The sequence below is a fragment of the Pelodiscus sinensis genome, chromosome 15, assembly GCF_052426305.1.
Source record: "Pelodiscus sinensis isolate ZL-2025 chromosome 15, ASM5242630v1, whole genome shotgun sequence".
In the NCBI taxonomy this organism is placed as follows: Eukaryota; Metazoa; Chordata; order Testudines; family Trionychidae; genus Pelodiscus; species Pelodiscus sinensis.
The window spans coordinates 34,793,649-34,816,869 of record NC_143066.1 but is presented as its reverse complement, the minus strand read 5'-3'; the positions used below and the strand labels follow the sequence as shown (position 1 = coordinate 34,816,869).

At 50.5% G+C, this 23,221-nt stretch overlaps 1 protein-coding gene across 11 annotated transcripts in view; it reads right to left on the bottom strand.

Annotated features, from left to right (window-relative positions):
* The window catches only part of MPRIP (myosin phosphatase Rho interacting protein), a 191,631-nt gene extending 168,652 nt beyond the window's left edge, over positions 1-22,979 (bottom strand). For 5 of the 11 annotated variants that reach the window (XM_089769309.1, XM_089769310.1, XM_089769308.1 and 2 more), the window contains exon 1: positions 21,823-22,979. In XM_089769309.1, the coding sequence (XP_089625435.1) occupies positions 21,823-21,942 (120 nt within the window). In that variant the 5' untranslated portion in view covers positions 21,943-22,979. Of the gene's footprint in view, positions 1-651; positions 851-21,822 lie in introns of those variants that run through there. The other 6 variants (XM_075899721.2, XM_075899722.2, XM_075899728.2 and 3 more) reach the window with 4 other exon arrangements.
* Between the last annotated feature and the right edge of the window lie 242 nt (positions 22,980-23,221).

The window sequence follows — 23,221 nt, the reverse complement described above, 5'->3', positions numbered from 1 at the left end:
TTATGAATGGGACAGACCATCTCATCTCCAATCTCTTTCAGTAGCACGTTAAATAGGAGATGCTGCTTGCTCCGATAATAGGGAAAACAAGATCCCCTGACTGTTTGAAGAGAAGGTGACAGTCCCATTAAGATGTTTTTGTTAATAAAAACAAAATACAAATAATAAATCATGTGCAGTTTGGTTTCAGGGATGAAGTTAAAACAATCTTCTGCAGTATCCCCCTGCCTTCCCAAACTCTCCTACCAACGTGCAGCAGCTCCCTCAAATTAAATAGTGGAGACACAGCTCCTGAATTTCCTTTCCACTTCTCTAGTCACAGCTTGCGACTTTACACCTGTGGCTCCATCTTACAAGGGCACCCTCCTTACAGAGGCAGCGCACTGCAGCAGTAGGGAAAAAAAGACTATCATTTTGTTCTACATTTGTTCATTCAGCACTTAGCATGATACCATCCTCGCGTCTCCCTTCCCCCTGCCCAAGACAAGACCTTCCATAAATCATTTCTCCTTTCTGCATCATTTGCCCTGTTCCTGAGGTGGGGCATGTACCCAGCCCCGGAAAGCATTTTGAAAACCTTGCCCGAAGTGCTAGACTCTGACCAAATCCTTTACAGCCTGTCCCTCCCCTCGGCAGAGTCCTGGACCGTACCTGGCAGCCCCTCACCTGGATTCCTGCACCCCCCTCCTGCAGCGCCTTCAAAGCTCTAGCGCTGAGACCACCTCTCCTTCCAATCATGTCTCCTGGCTTGTTCGGTCCTGTCACTGCAGCGCCTGCTCTCCTTCCACGGCAGGTACTCAACACGCACCCTCACCTCCAGGACTCTACCCGGCCACACCCCCAGCCTACACTTCTTTCCCAATCTCCTCCCACGCCTTAGATTCTTGTAACACTCCTTCTTGCCACTCCTTACACTTAGTAATAACTGGGAGGTGGCTCTGTCTGCCAGGCACCCTCCCCCAGAAATAGATCCTGACAATCCACCTGTTCTGATTCCAGGCTGCAGCCAGCTTATGAACCACCTATCCCCACACTTCTCCCAGTCTGTTTCCCTGCTTGCCGATGGAAGATTGTGGGGCAGAGACTCCAATTTGTTCTACACGCATTGCCTCCAGCCCAGCTCTGGCACCCCAGAGGTAGGGCACGTTAACAGCAAGACATGTCTGCACCCCAAACACTGCCTGCAGAGAGCACAAGAACCAGGGTGTGAAACTTTCCTTTTTGAACGTCTTCTAGTTCAGACAGAAAGGAGAAAGTCACAGAATGGAAGCTAGAGTTTCAAATTGCACCCATTCAAAGCGTGCCTCAGTAGCACTGTATGCGTAGTCAGGGCACGAACATGGATCCTGAGACACCCAGATTTGAGTCTTTGCTCTGCTGCCGATTTCCCGTGTGACTTCAAGCAAGGCACTTAATTCTGCGCCTCAGCTGCCCACCTGCTAACTGTTGCAATCAGTGCTGCCCTGACTCACAGCATTGTTGGGTAGGTAAATACTAGGAAAGATGATGACACTGCAGTCACAGGGCCATGGAAGCACCCAAGACAGATGGACAGCAATAAGACAGTGGAATGTGGGTATTTGGGAAGAATTGTACCACACGTCACAGAACTCTCCTCTCGGAGGACAGCTGTAGCATCAGTCCACTGAGCTGCTTTAGGAGATGTAACACCTGCCCTTTTTAGATCAGGAACTGCTGCACTAGGTGTAGGAATGTAATGGGTTAACCAGTTACCCACTAAGCATTAGCCTTACTGGCATGCTTGCCTGGTAACCGGCGGCCCAGCCTGGCCAGAGCAGTCCCCGCACTTGCGGCATAGCAGACTCAGCCCGGCCTGGCTGGAGCAACTCGCAGCGTGGCAGTCCCCACCCACGGCACCACGGGTGAGGAGCTGCTCCAGGCTGGCTGGGCCTGCTGCAGCCCAACATGGGTAGGGAGCTACTCCAGGGTTAACCGATTAAACATAGCCTGTAACTGGTTAACTTTTTCACCAGGATTCTACATCTCCTAGCTAGGCGCACCATGATTCTATAAGTGCTTCCATATTGTAGCTCTAGAGAAGTTTATCCGTCTCTTCCATGAAAAAAGTGACTTGAAAAAGGTGATTTTTTTAACCCGACTGCCTGTCATTCCTTCACTCTCATCTCACCAACAACACAATCCCATCGCTGGAAGTTGAAGCTAGACAAATTCAGGCTGGAAATAAGGTGTACATTTTTAACGATGAGGGCAACGAACCATTGGAACTTACCAAGGGCCATGGTGGATTCTCCATCCTGGTCCATTTTTTAAATGGACGACGGGATGTTTTTCCCCTGAAAGTTCTGCTCTAGGGATTTTACTGGGACAGTTCTGGCCTGTAATCTGCCCTCCTGTACAATACATGATCACAATGGTGCCTCCCCACTGTAGAATCTCTGCATCGGACATTGTGCAGCATTATTGGTGGAGACAGAAGCTCCTGGCTGTAGGGCAATCACCTAGATCGGCGTTTCCCCAAATTGGGAAACACTGACCTAGAGCCATTTCTTCACTTCAACCAACACAGCAGGGAAGAGGGAAACAAAGGCTGGCAGGCGAAGAGCTTGCTTGGCAAAACCACCACACGTGGCCCTATCCCATTTCTCCTCCTCGCCAAGTATTTCCCTGTGAGGCCCTGATGGTTAAGTTCACAGCATCACACCCCCGTATGGGGCAACTTTGGATGGCATTAAACCTAAGCATAGAACCAATGGGGAAGAACCAAGACTGGGAGCAAGTAGGGCAAGAGCCGTTAGCCAAACTCAAATGTCTTTGGTAGCAGCAGCAGGAAGACTGAAAGCAAATCTGCCAAGCAAATTAGCTGCAGCCCCTTGGAAGAAAGGGACACTTGGATCTGTGCTGTGCTCTGCTCTACGGCGATCCCAGCCCGACTGCCCAGAAAAAACAATGGTACGTTCATCTGCCTGACATTTCCAGGACTGTCGATTCACCTTGCGCCCTACAAAGACAGTTCAATATGGAAAGGAACCAGATCTCCCCTCTGCTGAAACAAAGACACCACCCGGTCTTTCACAGTGCCCAGCAGCGCTGCATGCTAGTTACACTCTACAGTCCAACAAGGGGCTTTCACTGGCCAAAATCAAATGGATTTGCAAACATCAGCCCTCCCACTGCACCTGGGAAGGCGCCCTCTGCCTACCACTGAAATGCCATCAGCAGAGGTGGAATGCAGCAGCTGCTTAATAGATCACAACCAGGGGCAGCAGGTATCATAGGCAGGGGAAGGCAATGCCTTCCCATACCGCCAGCCTGGCCCCACCCAGACTCCACCCCCAGAGCACCTACTGTAGGGGTACTGAGGGCAGAGGGTTGCTGCCCCTGAGTGCCTGCCCTTCCCATGCACCGCCCCATCTACCCATGGTACCCCGGGGGAGAGGAGGGGAGCTTGCCTCCCCTAGCCCTACCTTCACCCACCGCCCAAGACCACAACAAAGGTTTAGGACAGGAAGCAAAGAATACCACATTTAACAGCAACACAGGGAGAGATTTAAAGTTAGCCAACAATATGCAACAACCTATAAAACAAACAGATCTCTGCCTCCCCCATAGAAGGGTTCCGTGTTGACACAAAGACATTTCAAAAGGCCTTCATACTCAAACTTAAAGGTTTCAAGGGGTCACGACCAACCTCCCAATCACAACTCCCACCCAGGATAACTCAGCCCCTAATGATGCACATCTCCCATTGGTTTGCAGAATCTCTCAGAGGGGCTTGTGCTGGTTTCACCAATGTGATTTTAAACCAGTTTAGTTCCATTTTGTGGAAGCCAAAATCTGCTTAAACCAAGCTTACGCTGGTTTACCTTAAATCAGTTAGGACTTGTCTACACAGTAAAGGGAAGCAAAACAACTGTGTCAGCAATCTCTACCACTATTCTTTCATGCCAGCGAAATCTATGGCTGTGTCTAGACTGGCAAGATTTTGCGCAAAAGCAGTGCTTTTGCGCAAAATCTTGCCACCTGTCTACACTGGCCGCGAGTATTTGTGCAAGAACACTGACTTTGTAATGTACAAAATCAGTGGTTCTTGCGCAAATACTCCGACGCTCCTGCTCAGGGATAAGTATTCTTGCGCAAGAGGGCCAGTGTAGACAGCCAAGTTAATTTTTTGCGCAAGAAAGCCCGATGGCTAAAATGGCCATCCGAGCTTTCTTGTGCAAGAGAGCGTCTACATTGGCATAGATGCTTTTGTGCAAAAGATGTCTTTTGCGCAAAAGCATCCCGTGCCAGTGTAGACGCTCTCTTGTGCAAATACTTTTAATGGAAAAACTTTTCCATTAAAAGTATTTGCACAAAATCTTGCCAGTTTAGACGCAGCCTATGGGTATGTCTAGACCAGTGGTCTCCAACCTTTTTACACCCAAGATCACTTTTTAAATGACAGACCAAGCCAAGATCTACCGCCCCGCACCTTCCTTGAAGCTCCGGCCTCTCTATTCTCCTCCTCTCCATCACTTGCTATCCCCAATCCTTATACTGCTACTTTAAAAAAAAATTCCCACCATTCCTCGCAGCTACTCAACTGTGCTGTTGCTCGGTGAGTAGCTGCTCCTCAAACGAGGAAATGTAATGTAAATGTACTGCGCAGGTGTACAGTTCAGAGAGGGCTCAAGAGCTACTCTTAGAGTCTCCAAGATCTACCGGTAGATCGCGATCTACTGGTTGGTGACCACGGGTCTAGACTACATGGCTCTGGCGACAGAGCCATGTAGATTAGTTTACTAGACGTACCCAAATGAAGCAGCGATTTAAATAATTGCTGCTTCATTTAAATTAAAATGGCTGCTGCGCTGAGCCAATCAGCTGTTCATCGGCTCAGCGCGCTAGTCTGGATGCTCCCCGGTTGACATCAAAGGCTTTTGTCAACCGCCCCGGTAAACCTCATCCCACGAGGCATAACGGGGCAGTCGACAAATGCCTTTGATGTCGACTGCGGAGCGTCCAGGCTAGCGCACTGAGCCAATGAATAGCTGACCGGCTCAGCGCGGCAGACATTTTAATTTAAATGAAGCGGCAATTATTTAAATTGCCACTTCATTTGGGTACGTCTAGTAAACTAATCTACATGGCTCTGGCGCCAGAGCCATGTAGTCTAGACATACCCTATGAGTGGGAACCCTGGTTTTGGTTTTTGAGTGTCCTATTTCAATAGAATTTTAAATCAATTCCTTATTAGATAAACTGAATCAAAGGCATTCAAACCCTGAAACCAGCATCCCCACACAGACTTAAACCAAACTGAGGAGTGGGAATTACAAAGAAGTCTGGGAGGCTGCCCAGTGATCTCAATAGGTCTATTTTTAAGCCAAACCAACACCAAGCCACTCTTAAAAGCAAATGAATGGCCACTGAGGAACCTGTACCAGTTGAACGAGGCCTGCACAAGTGCGTGTGTAGACAAGGCCTCAGAGTTAAAACCAGCTCTGATGTTTTAATCCCTCGATGCAACAATCTTTAAAATAAATGACACCCGACTCTACCATACCGGGAGAAGGGTTTCTGAAGGGGACAGAAAACACTGGAAGGAAAGCAGAGACCAGCACAGACTTATGCATGTAATTTGTTTTCTCTCACGTGGGGATTACCAAGAAACCCACACGCGCCGAACGGCAGTTTAATAATGCTCTTATTCTGTAATGAGATTTATACAGCCCCTTCTGTTAGGCCATTCGACAGCAACACTGAGGTTCCCAGGATAGGTTTGTTCGTCCAAGCAGAGGCAGCTGAATTATTTTTGGGGGTTCCCTGGGCTGTCCTTTGCAGATTTCACCATGGGACTATGAAGAGTATTTAGCAGTCTTCTAGAACCTGTCACCCAGGAGTCTCAAAGCACTTTACAAACATTAAACCACACAACCATCAGGTCAGGCACGTGTGGAAACATAAGCAGCAATCTCTGGGGGGGAGCGGTACTCAGTACAGGGCGGGAAGTGAAAAACACCAGTCCTACTGGAAACTGTATGATGAACCAAGTCAGAAAAACATTATCCTGATTAGTTTTCACCTTCTTCTAACACTTCCCATCTTAAAAAAAAAAAAGGTCACAAGCAAACCGGGCTTTCATTTACATTTATTTCAAAGATGATTTCTCCAGGAGCCCAGCACCCTCAAACAACATGCTTGAGACACTGGTATAGACGGACTCAGAAAGAGGAACAACATCACTTCCTGCAACACCTTAGTATTCCCAAGAAGTCTCCCATCCAGATGCTGACTCAGCCGGACCCAGCTTAGCTTCAGTGACTGGACAAGAGCCCCAGTAAAATATGATGCTCCTTTCATGCAACTGGATTAAAATATTAATCCAGATTAAAAACAACTGCTAAGGGCCACTGGCTGGGGCAGAACGCACCTAGCCAGGGAGGCAAAAACCAGACCAAAGCCACATTGAGAAGAAAAAAAAAAAAATTTCCAACGTTCAGCATTGAGATATTGGGCCAATCCCAATGGACAAAATGCAGAGAACACAGCACTCTCTATGGGACGGGACAGTGTGTGTTCAGACTGGGGCATCTCCCTCAGCCTTTCCAGGATTCACCCCACATTTAATCAAAGAACTTTGTTTCACAGGAAGAGCCTCATTGCTTCCCACCCCTGTCCCAAGAAGGACCCAAATAAGTAAGTCCTCCCTAGGGCTGCTTTATAGTGCTTCCCAGTCAGATACCTGCATTGCAATTTCATGGGTTTTAAGGCGATCTAGTTTGACCTGCACTATACAGGAAGGATTTCCCTGTTTTACCTCCTGCTTTGGGTTAATAGCTGCGCTTCAGCTAAAGTGTTTGTTCCCCCGGGGCTGAGGTTGGCAGGTAGCGTCTCTTCCCCCTGTAAATCACTTCACAAGCTGAGCCCAGTTAGTCCTACTCCATCCTGGGTTTTGTTTTCTTGGCTGGTAGGATCTGGGTTGAATGAGAGGAATGTGCTGGACCAGTTAGCGGGGCGGGAGAAGGGAAGGAAGGAGGAAGTGGCCCCAGCGAGGTTTACACAAGGCTGTCAAGCTGATACTACCCAGGAATCACCAGCCCCAGGACAGAAACCAGAACCAGCCAATACTGGCTCTTAAGACTAGAGCCACGAGGCCTATGGCTTCCATGCTCCTGGGCTGGAGCGGTGGGGAGTGGAGCTGGCAGGGCAGGGGATCCTCACCCACCATGCACGGAGTCTGGGAGGGGCAGAGGCTACCAGAGAACAGCGTTAAAGAGGTGTTGAGGCGGGTACTGCGTTGGACGGACAGTGCTAGTAGAACAGCACAACTATCCTCTATACAGCTCTGCCTGGGGTGTCTGCCCAATACAGACCAGCCTCCTGCTGGCAGCAATGACCATGGCTACGCTTGGCCTCTCTACTCAGAGTGCAGCGATGGTGTTTGGGCTATGGCCGCCCCTCAGTTAGGAAACGGACTGAGCCTCACCCACCCATTACATGTCGGGTGCCCACAACAAGAAGGTTCCCAGGAACGAGAGACCAGGGCGAGATCTGAACCAGCAACCTCAAGGTGAATGTGACCTTGGCCGGTCCTCCCCAGAGCACGGGGGAGTGGGAGGACGGGCCAAGAGCAGGGATAAGCACAGGCCAATCTGGTCACCTACACTCCAGGAGCAGCCAGAGAGCCCTCTAACAGGCACTCCAGAGTGAGCAGAACTTGTTAGCTGGGGTAAGAACCGTGCCCATCAAGGCATACAAGCTGAACAACCTGGTTTGGACCACCTGCACCCGCCACTAGGGCATCTACGTTGTCCGCCCACCAGGCAAAGGAATTGCAGCAAGAGTGCACGTCTAACCACCTCAAAGAATCACGCCACACTGAGGTAACTTTCCGTGGAACTAGCTGAACGCTTGCCATGGACAGGGGCTACGGGAGGTACAGAGAATAAACGCTGTGCTGTAGGCCAGGACGTGCCACAGCGAACCCCTCTGACTAAAGCATTCCCATCCTGGAGCTGCATGGAAAACACCTCCCTCGGGCTGTATCCTCTTGGGCAGAGGTCAGCCACTTACGGCTCTCAAGCCAAACATGGCTCAATGCGGAACCAAATAGGTCTCTTTGGTCACTCCCAAAATACACGCAACTTTTTCAATTTTAAACTGAAAAACGCATTGAAAATTTTTAAAGTGCGTAATTACTCATGTCAAGATGGACTCCTCTGTCTATTTCACTTTAGCCAGAGGTGAATGGAAGGCAGTGTGCCTGGTAAGACCTGGCTGCGCTGCGGCAAGAGACGGCTGGGGCACTCTACTCCTTTAAAGGGCCGGCTGAGGGCGTACCACAGGGGACAAGCGCATGTTACCAGCTGGGACAGTGAGAGGGGCTAGCGGCAGCAGATGCCTCCATCTAGCCGCAGCGGCCTGGCTCCAGCCCCCATCTGACTGCCACGGTCTGTCCCCAGCCACTATGCTCCTAGGGCAGACCCTGCAGCTCAACCCTGGCAGCCCCATGACTGCTGCAACAGCACAGCTACGGTGGCCTGGCTTGGGCTCAAGGCCCCAATCAGGGAGCAGCCCACATCTGGCCACAGCGTCCTGTCCCCAATCCTGGGCAGGCTCCACAGTCCAGTCCCCATCTGGCAGCAAAAAGAGCTAGTAGCGGCCCCCCGCCTGCTGCAGCACAAGTAGGAGGGGAGGCTACGATCCGACTGCAGCAATCCTGGCCTGGCATGGCCCCTCGTCTAGCCACTGTTGCCCGGGTGCAGCAGCCCAGCCCCAACCAGGTAAAGGTAATCCAGCCCCAGACACACACTCCCACCACATGCACTATTTCCCACACCTCCCACACACCCCAAACCCTTCCCCGAGCCCCTCTTATACCCCAACCCTGATTCCTGAACCCCCACAGCAGCAGAAGTCCTATTCAATGAAACACTGTACTCACAGACTTTATTTATGCGATTATTAATCATCACCAGTCTTAAGTTGTGTATTTTCAGTCATGCAAAGAGAGAGAGTCTCATACTGGCTCTTTGTTGATCACTTCTCCTGAATTTTGATGTAGTTTGGCTCTTTGGTTTGAACAGGTTGTGGAGCCCTGCTCTTGGGAGTAGGGTAGGCCCTGTTGTCAATCAACACAGCATCCCCCCCTCCCACCCTCCACCCCCCCGCCCCCGGCATGGAGCAGAAAACTCTAGGATTCCAAGCACACTGGGATCTTTTGACCAAGTCTTTTCCCCAAGCCATGTTTGCCACCTACCCAAACAGACCCACTCCAGAAAACCCAGCCGACTGTGACACCGAAGGGATCTGGAGGGGGGGGGGGAGGGGGGGGGGGAGGATTAAACGTTTGCAAAAACAATGACGAAGAATTCCCCGGGAGCTGTATTTCTGACCCGTCGCAGCGTACTCGGAGGGAAAGTTCAAATTAGTCACTAGGAAAGATTCCTGGCTCCATGTACGCGCTGAGCTGGGATAGTCTGTTTAGGCTGCCGGCAGACATAATCAGCCTGTCTCGGGCTGAGGGCAGGCGTTTTTCATTCTAAGTTGTCCTTGGCAAATGAAGGAAAAGAAAACAGGAGAGAGAAGCCCAGACAAGGCTCAGCCTCTGCCTCTCAGATCTGAGCAGGCACAGGGGGGTCCGACTGACAGGTAGACTCCTGCTTGTGGAAGCCAAAGCTGAAGATAACCCACCAGGTTGCAAAACAGACCCAATGGACAGAGGCCTTTAAGATAATGAAATTATAGGGGAACCTGGTGCTCTTCTCTCACCTCTCGGGCACTTCCTCATGGATCAGGGAGAACTGTTATCCTGTTTCAGCTCCGGATGTTAAAATGCTTGTAACTGGCTAACTGTGTAAACCTCTGACAATTTCAGCAGTTATACTGTGTTACACACTGAGTGGCAGCCAGCTCTCTGGGAGCTGGTGCACTCCAGAAGCTGGTTTTTAAGCCGGTTCCCTGTGCATACCAGCTCCTGCCTGCTGCCCCACGCTGCTGCCTCTGTATCGGAGGCAGCAGCACAGGGTAGCAGGCAGCTCCTGGTGAGTACCAGCTCCCGACTGCTGCCTTGCTCTCACTTATCAGTTTCCCATTTAAACGGCTACACTCTTACATCTCTAATTTCAGCTGAGGAAATGGAGACATACAGCAGTGAAAGGGTTACTCACAGTCACCTGGCTAGGCCACAGCAGAGCTAGGACCAGCATCAAGTTGTCAGGGCCCCAGGCACAGTCCACAGTGTACTCTTTGGGTGGTTTTTGGTTCCAAGTACCCTAAGCTGCACTGCCCAGATCTGGAACGACCCCACCTTCGGGGCTGTTTGGGCACAGGCTCTGGTGTAGGGATGTGAAAGTGTAATCATGTACATGGTTAACCAATGAGCCTGGACTCATCAGTTAACCTATATGGGTACACGCAGGCTCCCAGGATGCGCAGGGAGCTGGCGGTTCTCCCCATCCCCCATGTAATGGCTGAAAATTTCAGCCGTTACATAAACACATTTTAACATCCCTACTCTGGTGAAAGCCACGTTGAACTCTGTGACCCCAACACAAGGTCTGGGCCAACATTTTAAGCTCTGGGATGCACATGAGCCCAAGAGACTCCAGGTGCCAGGCTGGCTGGTCATGAGGGGAGCAGCCCTCACTCAGAAGGACAAGGGAGCAGGGGCACGCTGCACTTCACTCCTAGGCCTTGCACACACAGGGGGTTCTCTGCAAACTCTTCACAAGAGCTGGGTGTTTGTTGCCTAATGCTCTAGATGCCGTATATCCACCTATCCAAAACACGGGCGAGCCTGGCTCTGGGAAGTCCTGCAGAATCCAGTAAGAGCACGACACAGGTAGGAGGCAGATTCTCTGAATCCAACACCACTAGGATCCCAGAGGCAGAAGTTCTAACCCCAGCTCCATAGCTGTCTCGTGCAGGTTTATCCCCTTTACGCAGTACTTGGCTCTTCCCGTCCATAGCTTGCCCGGCATGATTGCCGCATGCTCCGTGCTGCCTATGTGCACACACCGAATGCTGCCTGAAGTCATCCTCTCCATGGACAAGTAGGTGGGAGAGAGCTGCACAAGACTGTATGAGAAGCCACCTGGCAGTGGATCACCGCCTGAAGGTGGGTTCCTTAGGGCTGGCTGCAGGTCACACGCCCCACGTACAGACTGACACATGCTCACAGATCTGCACTGCAGAGTGGAACAGGACCCTGCTGGCTAGACAGGTGTCTTCCCGCAGAGCGAGAGGGGTGAGCCCAGAAACCAGCAGGCGAGGAGGCTCTGCAGGCTGCCCTCGGCTCCCTGCCACCCGTTGCTGGCCACCCCAAGCTCTCCACGGCCCTGGCCTGTCCTAACGGGTCACGGCCCCTCAGGACCAATCAGGGTCCTATGGGCCTAGCCCCCCCACTCCAGCTGTTTCAAAACCAATCCCAGCCATATGTGCCATTTGACATGCTCCTGCCTGTGCCCGAGCCAGAGAGTCTCGGGGACACTTAGTAACATGGTTGGAGCCAAAAGGGTAGCAGGTACCAGCCCCCCTGGGAGCAAAAACTGGGGGACACACATTCTGGGCTGCCCTGCTCCACGAGAAGCCAAGCAACACACCAAGAGCTCCACCCCCCCACCCCATGCCCTGCACCTCCCTGCAGGAGCCAGGTCACTAGATTTTAGCCCACAGCGCTGGCTCCAGGCCCGGAGGCTGCGCTCACCTTGTCCCAGGGGATGGAGGCCTTCGCTCCACCTTGAGGCTGAGAGCAGCCAAGAAGCCACAGACGATGGAACCCAGAGCGACCCTGAGGCCGGGATGGGGACCCGGGAGCATTTCCCTGTGGAAGTGCAGCCAGCCGGATGAGGCGAGTTTGGGGCAGAGACAGGCTTGTATTTCCAGGACTCCTCCCCAAGGAGGTCTGAGGCAAACCCACACCTACAGCTCACTCCCTTTGCCCGGCAGCAGCTGCCTCTCTCAGGGCCAGCTGGACTCCCCACAAACACAGGGGCAGAGAGAGATGGCGGTGAGGAAAGAAACCCTGAGGGAAGGGCAGAGCCAAGCCTGAAGGGGCCCATGACTTCCCCCAGCCACGCTGCAGCAGCACCAGTGACCCTGGCAGGCAGGCAGCCTTGTATATCACCCACCATGGGCCTTGGAAACATCACTGGGAGAGCCGCTGCTAGCAGCAGACAATGGACACGAATGAACAAAAGCTGAGCTATTAGCCACTCCCACACACCCCCACCAACCCTGAGAGTCCTAAGACAGCACCTGTTCCGGGGTCTCATAGGATCCAGTCAGACCTTGTTTCCACCCCAGCTACGCACTGGGATATAAATAGCGGGAACCTGGCCTGCCTGGATGAATACAGCTTCCCTCAAGGAGCAGCCCAAAGCAGAGTTATACGCCGGTCCTTTCCTAGTGTCAAGAAGCTTGGATCTATCCCCTTTCAAAGCAACTCCCAGCAGTTGCTCACTTCTTGCCCACACACCGGCTTTGCCCGCCTGTAGAGACTGGGATTCGTGTCATGGGGCCAACACCGCAAGCCTGGTGACTCAACTTAGCAGCAAATGCTGCCCCACAGCACAAGCTGCAAGAAAGGCCACGGGCAGATCCACAGGGCTTGTGACAGACCAGGCGTAAGCAGCTTGGACCCAGGTGTGTGGGGCACCCAGAACAGACACAGTAGGTAGCTCTGCGGCTGCAGGTTGGGATGAACAGTCAATGACCGTGGCAGCATGACACCAAGTTCTCATGGGGCACCTCTCTGCTGTAGGTACCGGTAGCACTGGCCCGCTGTTATTGAGAACCTCGAACCAAAAAGCATTTCCTCTCCCAAATGCGTTTCTTTCTGCCAAGTCCCCTGAGGAGGCAGGTGGGGCTTGGAGTCCAAAGGAATGAGAAAGGGTCTGTCCTTTGCCCAAATTTCCCCTGACACAGCCCCACCACTCCTCTACTGGGCCTGAGGGATGTGAATAAGTAATTGGGTGATGCTTAACTGCTGCCCAGGAAAGGCCCATTGCAGGTGGAAGGCTGCTCCAGCCCTACCTATGTCAGCAGCTGGCTGTCCCATGTGCGGGGGGCCAGGAGCAGCAGCCGACAGCCCCTTCTACTGGCCTCCCTCAGCACACACAGCCTGTCATCCCAGCAGAACAGGTTTGTTAGATCACCTAGTCCTGGCTGCGTCCTGTAGCTCACAGCAGGGCTCTCTAGCCAGTCTTGTTCCAAACGTCCCAAGGGACAGAATGTCCAATATGCCCCTGAGAGCCCACCAGGTCTCCCCTGGGCCCTGCTGATGGAGGACAATCATCCGCATGAAGGTCACACCACACAGTCACCTACGGTAAGAGGCATGCCCGTCCCCAATAAATGCAGCTAACTAGTCTGCGAATGCGAAGAGGCTGGGTTTCCAAAAATAGGGGTTCGTACAGGAAAAATCAACCAACTACTTTGCACGCACACATCTAATAACTGGGCATACAGATGGATGGTTCTGCATCTAAGCAGTCTCACAGGATACACAAAACATGCTGACCTTTCTGTCACAGCTCAGGAGGTGAAACAGTACAGGATGCAGGAAAAGCATGCCTGGCTGTAGCCATGGGGTACAGAGAGAATTTTACTCTCCAGGAACTCAACTTGGGACAAGAAAGCAGGACGTACTTCAGGCAGAAAAACAACTGAAGAATGAATCCCGACCTTGTCTCCGGACTCAGCAGCAGGGAAAATGCAGACTGCAACCAACACGCATTTTATTCCTAAGCAGCATCCCCTGTAGGCTGAGTGCTTGAGCAGGCAAGAGAGATTCAGGTGCTGCCCAGCTGATTGGCAAAGTGCCCACAACTGCCTATAGCCAGCAGCATGTGTTTCTATTCATGGTGCACAGCTGTACACACCTTGGTACACACCACAAAATTTATTCCACATGTGCATGGAAAAAGTTAGAGGGAACACTTCCTAACTTTGACTCTGCCAAGGGCCATCCACTCATTTGTACAGGCTTCCCCCCAGCTCCCACCAATGCCCATGGAGTGCCACTCCCTCCCACTTCCTTCCTTGCTAAGCAACTCACTTAGGATGGTATATAATTAGGACAAGAAGTAATGGGCTTAAATTGGAGTGTGGAAGGGTTAGGTTGGACATTAGGAATACTTCCTCACTGGCAGCGTGGTTAAGCACGGGAATAAATTGCCTCGGGGGGGGGGGGGGAGGAGGAGAGTGTGGAATCTCCATCATTAACGGTATTTAAGAGCAGGTTAGACAAACATCTATCAGGGATGGTCTAGTCTAGATCGTCCTTGGTCCTGTCATGAAGGCAGGGGACTGAACTTGATGATCTCTTGAGGTCCCTTCCAGTTCTAGTGTTCTATGATTTTGTTCAGTATGCTGAGGTGGAAAGTGCATTTCTGGGACATTTTATTTTCTGTATGTGGGGAAAGGTGGCTAGAAAGAAGCAGTCTTAAAAACGTTAGAAAAAAATACATCCTTTTCCCTCAAGTCCTCCTCACAGGCCAGGCAAAGCTAGCTCCATAGTACCCCTCCAGCCCCCAAAACAAAATGCTACAGACCTCCACCCCTTCCCACTGCAGCAGTTGATGGAGGCGGGTTTGACATTTTCAGAGACTCTTCCCTGTTTGGTCCTAACAATTAGTCAATTACAGCTGGATTTTTGCAGCATGATGCAACTAGTCAGAGAGTCAGGAATGTGAAGCAAGTGAACAGGGGCTGTTTTCCAGGGCTACAGCTTTTCAGGAAAGATTAGATCTTCCCAAGAAGAAAACAATGGGAAGCAGAGAGGAAAATAGATCATAGGTGCACCTCTCGGTCAGCCCCACTGCTTCTCTGGGATCGAGCACTTGGAAACAAGGGGTAAAGGAAGTACACAACACACAACCTAATGTCTAGCGAACAAGAAAGCTGCCTTGATCCAGTGCCAGATGGCTCTATCAATGCAGTATAAACTAGGGGTGTTAAATTGTGTTTAATCAGCTAATCGAGTAGTCGATGGAATTTCCATCAACTACTCAATTAGTCGATGAACTGCAGAGCCACAGGGGGCTCAGCTCTGCCTTTTAAATGTATTGAGAGCTGCCAGGCTCTCAATACATTTAAAAGGCAGAGGCGCAGTGGGGACCGGGCATGAGCTAGGAATCAGCTGTCCCGATTTACGTCCGGTCCCAAATGCTGCACCTCTGCTTTTTAAATGCGTGAAGAGCTGCTAGGCTCTTAATACATTTAAAAAGCAGAGGCACAGCATCTGGGACTGGGCGGGACCCAGGAATCAGCTGACTCTCAGCTCACCACCCATCCCCGCTGTGCCTCTGCTTCCCCTTCCGTGACGGTGTTGGGGCGAACCAGCTTTTAAGCCGGCTACCTCTAGCACCGCCTCCTTCTCTCCCCCCTTGCTGCCTCTCTGATAGAGACCGGGGGGGGGGGGGGGGGGAGAGCAACTAGTCACTTAAATCCCTAGTATAAACAGCAGGAAAGGGTCTCCTTTCTGTTCTCATTACTTTTGTGCGAGGTCTCATTTCTCTGCTAGTCTATGTCCTGCCTGGCAAACCATGGCCAGGACTTGTGGAGCATTCCATCCAAACAGGTGCTGGAGGCCCGGGAAAAACTAATCAGAGCTTCTTGCCCAACTGACCATGAGAGACAAAAAACTCTGGTCTTCAAGGGAGATTGAGCAAGCCAGTCCAGAGCAATGAGACTGGGTTATTGTCCCAGTTACTAGATGGCAAGTGTTTTTACCGGGGAGAGGAGTTCGGCACATAACTCTCCTTAGAGATCCATGGCAAGTTCCTTATGCTGTGCTTTCACTAAAGCCAAACCCACCCCTTTACAATAGGAAAAAGTCTTCTCCCACTGAAGCGAGTGGTGAAACTCACAGTGACTTCAATAGGAGCAAAGTTAAGCCAGAGCCACTAGAAAATCCCACCCTAAATTTCCTGTTTCCCCCAAAGTAACTACCCACATGCACCACCTCATGCTCTCAGCTTCTCCATTCTCCTGTCCCAACATGGGCTACCCTTCTAACTAAGGATGTTAAGTATCAGGTAATTGACTAATCGAAGAGTCAATGCATTTTGCATTGACTATTTGATTAGTCGACAGGGCATCTCCGCCTTTGAATATAGCAACAGCCCTAGGGCTATTACTACACTTCAAAGACGAAAGCACAACATGAGAGCCCGGGATCAGCTGGGGACTCTCCCTCTGACCCCAGGCTCTATGTGGTGCTGCCGTTTTGAAATGCCACAGCAGCCTTTCAAAGCAACAGAGCCGCCCAGAGCCTGGAGTCAGCTGAGGAGTCCCCAGCTGATCCAGGGCTCCACACAGCGATGCTGCTTTGAAATGCCACATGCAGCCCAGGGACACCTCAGCTGGCCTCGGGCTGCACGCAGCTTTTCAACACAGCAGCACCGTGTGGAGCCGGGGGCTGGCCCCGGGTTTCAAGTGGCGCTGCCACTTTGAAGTACCTCCTTTTCTTCCCCCCCTTTGCTGCCTCTATCCGATAAGCAGGGGGAGGGGGAGAAGAAAGCAACTAGTCGACTATCCTATAAGCATTTGCTTATCGGATAGTTGACTAGTCAACCAGTCCTTCACATCCCTACTTTCAAACCATGCTAGACCACAATTCCATTTACTGATGTTGTTATAAAAGCAAAAGATTAAGGTACTCATGCTGAACAATCTTCTTTGCAAGCCTGGAGTAGCTGAGAAGACTAAGGACATGTCTTCAAACCCCGCCAGATCGGCAGGCAGCAATCAACCCAGCGGGGAAAGGGGGGGTTGAAATTGAGCGCTTTCCCATCAACTCCAGTACTCTCCACCAGAACAAGAAGCACAGTGGAGTCAAAGGGAGAGCATCAGCTGTCGACTTGCCACAGTGGCAACACCGCAGTAAGGAGATCTAAGTACGTCGACTTCAGCTACATGATTCAGTTAGCTTGCTGTCATGAAAAGAGGCCTAAGTTACAACAGCATAAGGAGTCACACGATTAACAAACAGAAACAAGCTGGTACAATATGTGCATGGATGAGATTTGCACACATTCCCAACACTTTAGCATTCACCTGAGCCGAGGCTGTTTGTGCAGAGTAAATGGGCAGACAGGTACACAGATGGCAAACCGACACATTTAGCATCATCCAAAACATTTAAGATGAAGGTAAAAATGCCCAGAGGAATACAGAGATTAAAATTAAGCTATTCTTCCTGGGAAGGAAGGGAAGTCACAGAGGAGGGAGGAAGGCATCTGGGAAAGACTTTTTAAAGCAGGTATTCTTGGAAATCAATGCCATGATCTGTAAGGATAGATTAAACTACATACATCTTTAACAAAATTCCTTAGCTGTACTGCCTAACACTGATAGACTAGAAACTGACTCCCATACAAGCTAGGGAAAGTGTAAAACAAACAGAGTATAAAATAAGGTCATAAAATTAAGTCTGATCTCCCGACACGGGAGTAGCTTTCCTATTTCCTAGAGACCTAACTGATACACACATAAGATACAGCCAGTCCTAGTTGCATGAAGAGATCCACTGCAGTCTAAGCTTCATGGGGGGGGGGCTGTAAATGGATCATTTTTCATGCCCTGCTGCAAAACATGTTTTCTCCTTGCAAAGAGTTTTTATTCAAATTAATTTAATTATTATGGCAACATTTAACTTTCCTGGCCTAGGGTTTTAAAAAGTTTCTATCCGCAAAATCTGATATTAAAGGTAAATCTGTCCAGACACTGGACTATGACTATTCTAGGTAACGAGGGTTGTTTTAACGACATATGGCAGAAATAGTGGCAGCTCTGAAATGCTGATGTCCTCTGTATAAACACAGAGTAGCAGCAGCATCCTGTCCTGAAAAGACTTTTGCACCCAGCGTGAAGAACTTTCCAACCCCTTGGCCTCTCTACTGGCCAGAACAGGGCAGCTCCAGCCAACTGCAAAGAAAGTTGGCACAATGGATTTTTTTAAGTAGCTTTCTGGGCTTGTCCACTATGGATTTCTTCTGGTGCTAAAGTTTCAGAAATGGCGCTGTTCTTGAAAGCCAGCAGTTTCCATGTGGCATCTTGTCTGTCCGGAGCAACTGCTTGCTTAGGCTATGTCTACACAGCAGTGTTATTTCAGATTAACTGACCTTTTTCCAAAATAACATAACCTGCATCTACATGACAAGCAGTTATTTCGACATGTCATCGAGCTGGAGGACTTCTTACTCGGACTCTTGTAAGAGTGCTCTACCTCAGACTTCCTGCTGAGTAGCTATTTTGACTTGAGCTATGCAACTGACATAGCTGAAGCTGCATAGCTTATTTCAGCTTTAGCCCTGCTGTGTAGACGTACCCTTATACCTTTAAATCAAAACAGTCAGATCCATCAGTGTAACTGAGCAGAAAGAGGTCAAGGTTGGAAATTAGGAAAAACTATTTCACAAGGAGGGTGGTGAAGCACTGGAGTGGGTTACCTAGGGAGGTGGTGGAGGCTCCATCCCTAGAGGTGTTTAAGTCTCGGCTTGACAAAGCCCAGGCTGGGTTGATTTAGTTGGGATTGGTCCTGCCTTAGGCAAGAGGCTGGACTTGATGACCTCCTGAGGTCTCTTCCAGCTCTATGATTCTATAAATATGGAGTAACACCACTGGCCACAATGGCACCACACCTGAATTCACACCATCATACCGGAGAAGACTATCATGGTTATCAGTGCACGAGGAGAGGTGGAATTCATCTGTCCTCCATTCCGAGATGCACCGGGAACAGACCATGACACAAAAGGAACCATCAGTCTCGAGAGCCCAAACAGCGACCTTGCTAAATCCACCCGCCTCTTGCTTCCCTCCTCCCCCAAATACAGGGGGAATGTCGGGTGGGGGAAACAGCTTGTGTCTAAGCCCTTTGCCATAACGTGTAGTGGGAGCTTTGAAACTTGACAGACTCATTTTATTGGAGGAGGGAGTGGCCATGAAGTCAGCCCAGCTGCGACCAGGCTTAGAAGTTAGACATGTGCTTAAGTGCTTTCCCAGGCTAGTGCCTGAAGGAGCCCTTGCCATAGGAAAGTCACTTTCTCCACAATGACTGCAAACTAACAAGAAAGAGCCAATTGTGTACCTCAATACAAAGACACACCCACATCCATATCTAGGAGAGGCTGTGTGGCATCTCTGTGCATTTAGTGAGCACAAGTAGTCAAGCCCCCGTCAACTGTAACAGCTCACTCCCAACACACACAGAAAAACAACTCGTGAACCTCAGCGTAGTACTCGGAGATAAACAGTTTAGCGTTCGTGCCGGGCTTTGAACCTGGACGCGCTAAGTACAATTAAGAGTGAAGGGCTCCGAGCATGTTCGTCTGAACGTTTGATTTAACGATAAAAGCAACAAGGAGTCCTGTAGCACCTTATATGCTAACAGATTTATTGGAGCATAAGCTTTCATGACGAAATGGGTCTTTGCCCATGAAAGCTTATGCTCCAATAAACCTGTTAGTCTATAAGGTGCCACAGGACTCCTTGTTGCTTTTACAGATTCAGACTAACACGGCTACCCTTCTGATCCTTGATTTAATTATAGGACTGAGAAACATCAACTCCTGTTAAATATCATTTTGTAGCAGTGACCAGGATATGGGCTACATTGTGCCAAGCGCTGGCCAATACATCGTAAGATATCAGTCCTGTCCCAAAGAGCTTACAATATCAGAGGACACGTGACATACAGAGAGTGGAAGAAATGGACACAGTTGAGTACATACCGTTGTATGTAAAATCAGAAAGAAATGTGAGTGTTTCAGTGCCAAGTGTCCTCATTTTCCCCTTGAGCCAAGCAGCCAAAGGTCAGGCTGGATGAATGAAAAATACTTTTCTAGCCTAGCTACCTATAGGCCCATCAATGTGATGGCAGCAGCTTTGTTCCCAGACAATATGGGTAAAGCACAGGTTCCATTCTGTGGTCCAAATGGGACCAGCCAAGGCAACAGCACCATAAGCACAATACAGACTCATTCAAAGCATTGCTTAGGATTCAGGGACATCCTGTCACCCTGCCAAAACAAAAACAAACCCTAACCTCAGCATAGATGCCAATGGAGCAGCTAGTCCGGTATACATTTTGGTGCTCTCCCAATACACATACTGGCTGCTTTTTTAAGAGCAAAGCCTGTAGGTCAGAAAGGTTTCTCTAACCTTAACTACTAGCCAACGTAGGACTGGAATGCCATGAAAACAGAACTTCCTCACTGTAAGGTTCACTACAACAAGCAGACTGTTAACGGATCCATGTCATGGGATTCACCAATTTAGGGCAGGGGGCAAGAGAAAACAGTTACAGAAGCTGAGGCCACCAAGTAAACTACTTTATAAAAGGGTATATCTTGCGCCCGCCCACCCACCCACACACTTCCTTATCTTGAAAGTGGAATTACTTCTCCCCTGCCAAGAATGAGATCTCAGTCTATAAACTAACTTATTCCACAAGGTGGGGTAAAGGGGTTGGGAATCGTACCCTCCCCAAACTCCTGTAAGTGCCTGGTTACTCCTTACTGCACCCACTTTTCCAGAATAAACCCCCTCACACCTCCAACACACCTCACCACATTCAAATCAAACCCAGGGCTCAGCTGTGAAACTGACATTGAAATTCACCCAAGGAAAGGGGAGGAGGGAGTGGAAGAGACTGAACAGCATAAAGCAAAGAAGGGCTTGTCTTAGAAGGGTTAAAGTCAAGCTCTCCACGTAGATACTGGCCTGGCAGGACCCCAAACACACACACACACAAACACACTTTTCTCCTAAGCCATCAGGCATTTTTGAGTCACAAAACACCATGAATCACATCGTTCAGCTGTGGGAACAGAAAAGGATACTCGAGTGGGGGGGGGGCAAACTTTAGGATGTTTCCCTTTCTCCAAGCACAGTCTCTATCAATTACACTCCCCCCCCCACGCGCGCGCTTTCCTTGTTACATTTTTTCCATATTAGCCTTCAGATTTCATTATCTCCCCCCAGCAATACGTCTGATCTCATTTCCATAATAGGATTGCAAGCGTAGATGTCAGAAGTAGTCTCCCCTCCCACTGCACATGAGAGAATGGTGCTAAATTATCGCCACTTCTATTCCTCCCTTCCCCCCCTCCGCGAAAACATACACACCCCATCATCCAACCCTGGATGCATGTTTGGAGACATGTTTATACTAACTCCAAGCGCTCGCGCGGGAACACAGAGGAAAGGCGTGCAAAGCAAGACACCTCCCGGAAAACTTCAATGTAAAACGTGCAGAGCAGCCAGGAATGCAGTACGGACCCCCGGCCATCCGTTTCCAAAGGGTTTTCTGAAGAAAAGCAACTCTCTCAAGCGCCTGGAGTGCCTTTGATTTGGCAGAATTTGCCTTTGAAATCTCTATATTTTACATGTTAAGATTGCAGAGCTGGAGGGTTCCCTGAAGGGAAGCAAAGAGAAAGCCATGCCCTAGTTTACAAGAAGGAATTTAAAATCCAAATGATTTTTTTCCCCTGCGATCTCCCTTTTATCCTTTTACAACTTCACTTCGCCCTCAACACACTCCGCCCTCCCAAATTCTCGCCGTGCTATATCTCCCACTTGGGCTAATTAAAAAAAAAAGCGGTTTAAAACAGTAACACGCATAATCGGTTGTGTAACATACCCAGAACCTAACGCATCCATGTAAATGGGGGACTATTTATTTTTTTAAAAAATCCCATTGTTTCTAAATCAAAGAGCCACTAAATCCACGAGAAGTGACCCATTTAAGATACAGCGTTGACCTAAGTACAGATATGAAAACAGTTCATTTGAAAACCCAAAAGGTGGATAGAAGGGGGGGGAGGGGGATAAAACCGGAAGACGACTCACCTGGTTTAAATCTTCATCATTGAGCAAATGGGATTCTCGGGGTTTAAAGCAATTCTGACATTTGCTTTTATTAAAAATGTTGGCTTGAAATTTCCGGCAGGGATTATCTTTAGCAGACATGGTGTTGTTGCCCTGCACTCCTAGGGAGTTCGTCCCCACTTTTCTTTAGATCCCAGGCTCCTGGTCTTTAAAAAGAGGGTGGAACTGACAATTCCTTCAAGGTGAATTGTTGCAGCGACGTCTTCAGTCCACTTCCAGGATCACGAGCCCACGGAGCCAAAAGTCAGCGTCGCCCGAAACTCGGTTGGTAGCATCCCAATTTCCAAAAGCGTGGGGAAGAGAGATGGGCAATGAAGAAGGCACACTCAAGCCGGACTGGGACTCCAAACAATAATGCAAAGCCAAGCCAAACAGTTCTTCGCAGACTATTGGCTTCTCCCCCCCACCCACCCCCACCATGGAAACAGAGACAATCCAGCGGCCGGGGCAAGCTTGCCTTGCAGGAGGTGGAAATCCCAGATGATCCGTTTCCCCTCCAAAGAAAAGAAGAAGGAGGGAGGGGGAATCAAACGCAAGAAAAACAGCTCAGCTCCCCTCCCCCCGCACCAGCGCAAGTTAAGGCACAATTGCAAGCCAGCGCCAGGGCTGGCTGCCCGCACGGGTTGGCTCCTTAGAGGGAGGGGGCGACTTTCCGTGCATAATAATCCAGGTTTGCAAAGCGCCTCGGCGTGTGGGAATCCGGGAAAGCGGAGCAGCAGCGAAAATAATCAATGCAACTTCCTCCCTTCTCCTCCCCCCCTCCCCCGACAGCGCCGCTGGGAAGAGGGACTGCCCAGGAGATCCTCAAATAAGGCACAACTCCCATCTACTGCCAAAGGGTCTTCTTGCAACGCCGACCCTGCCGCCGCCGCCTCCCGGCCTCAGGCCGCCCAGGGCTGCATGCTCCGAGGGAAACGCCTCTCTCCCCCCGGCGGGGGGGGGATTGTTTATTGCATGCACTGGGGGCCGTGCAGCCGGGGCTCCCCTGCACGCACCCGCCGCCGCTTCCCTGCGCCCCGTGCACGATGCGAGGGGCTGCAAAAAAAAATAACCCACCCCCAAAGCCTCTCGCGCTCCCAGGGTCCGGGCCAAGAGAGGGGGGGCTGGGAAGCAGAGGGGGGGGCTGCTCCAGAGTGTGATGGACATGGCTCCCTGGCCAATCACAGGCAAGCTGAGCTGCTAACAAAAGAAACCCCAGGCCAATCAGAGGGGGGAAAGGGGGTGGGCACTGTTGGGGGGGGGGGGGAAGCAGGCTTGGTGGACGCGTGTAGCCAGCTGGGGGAAGATGTCTCTGGTCTAGTTGCCTCCTGCAGCGGGTCTGATTGCAACTGTTTCCAGGTGGGCGCACCCCCTTCCCGGA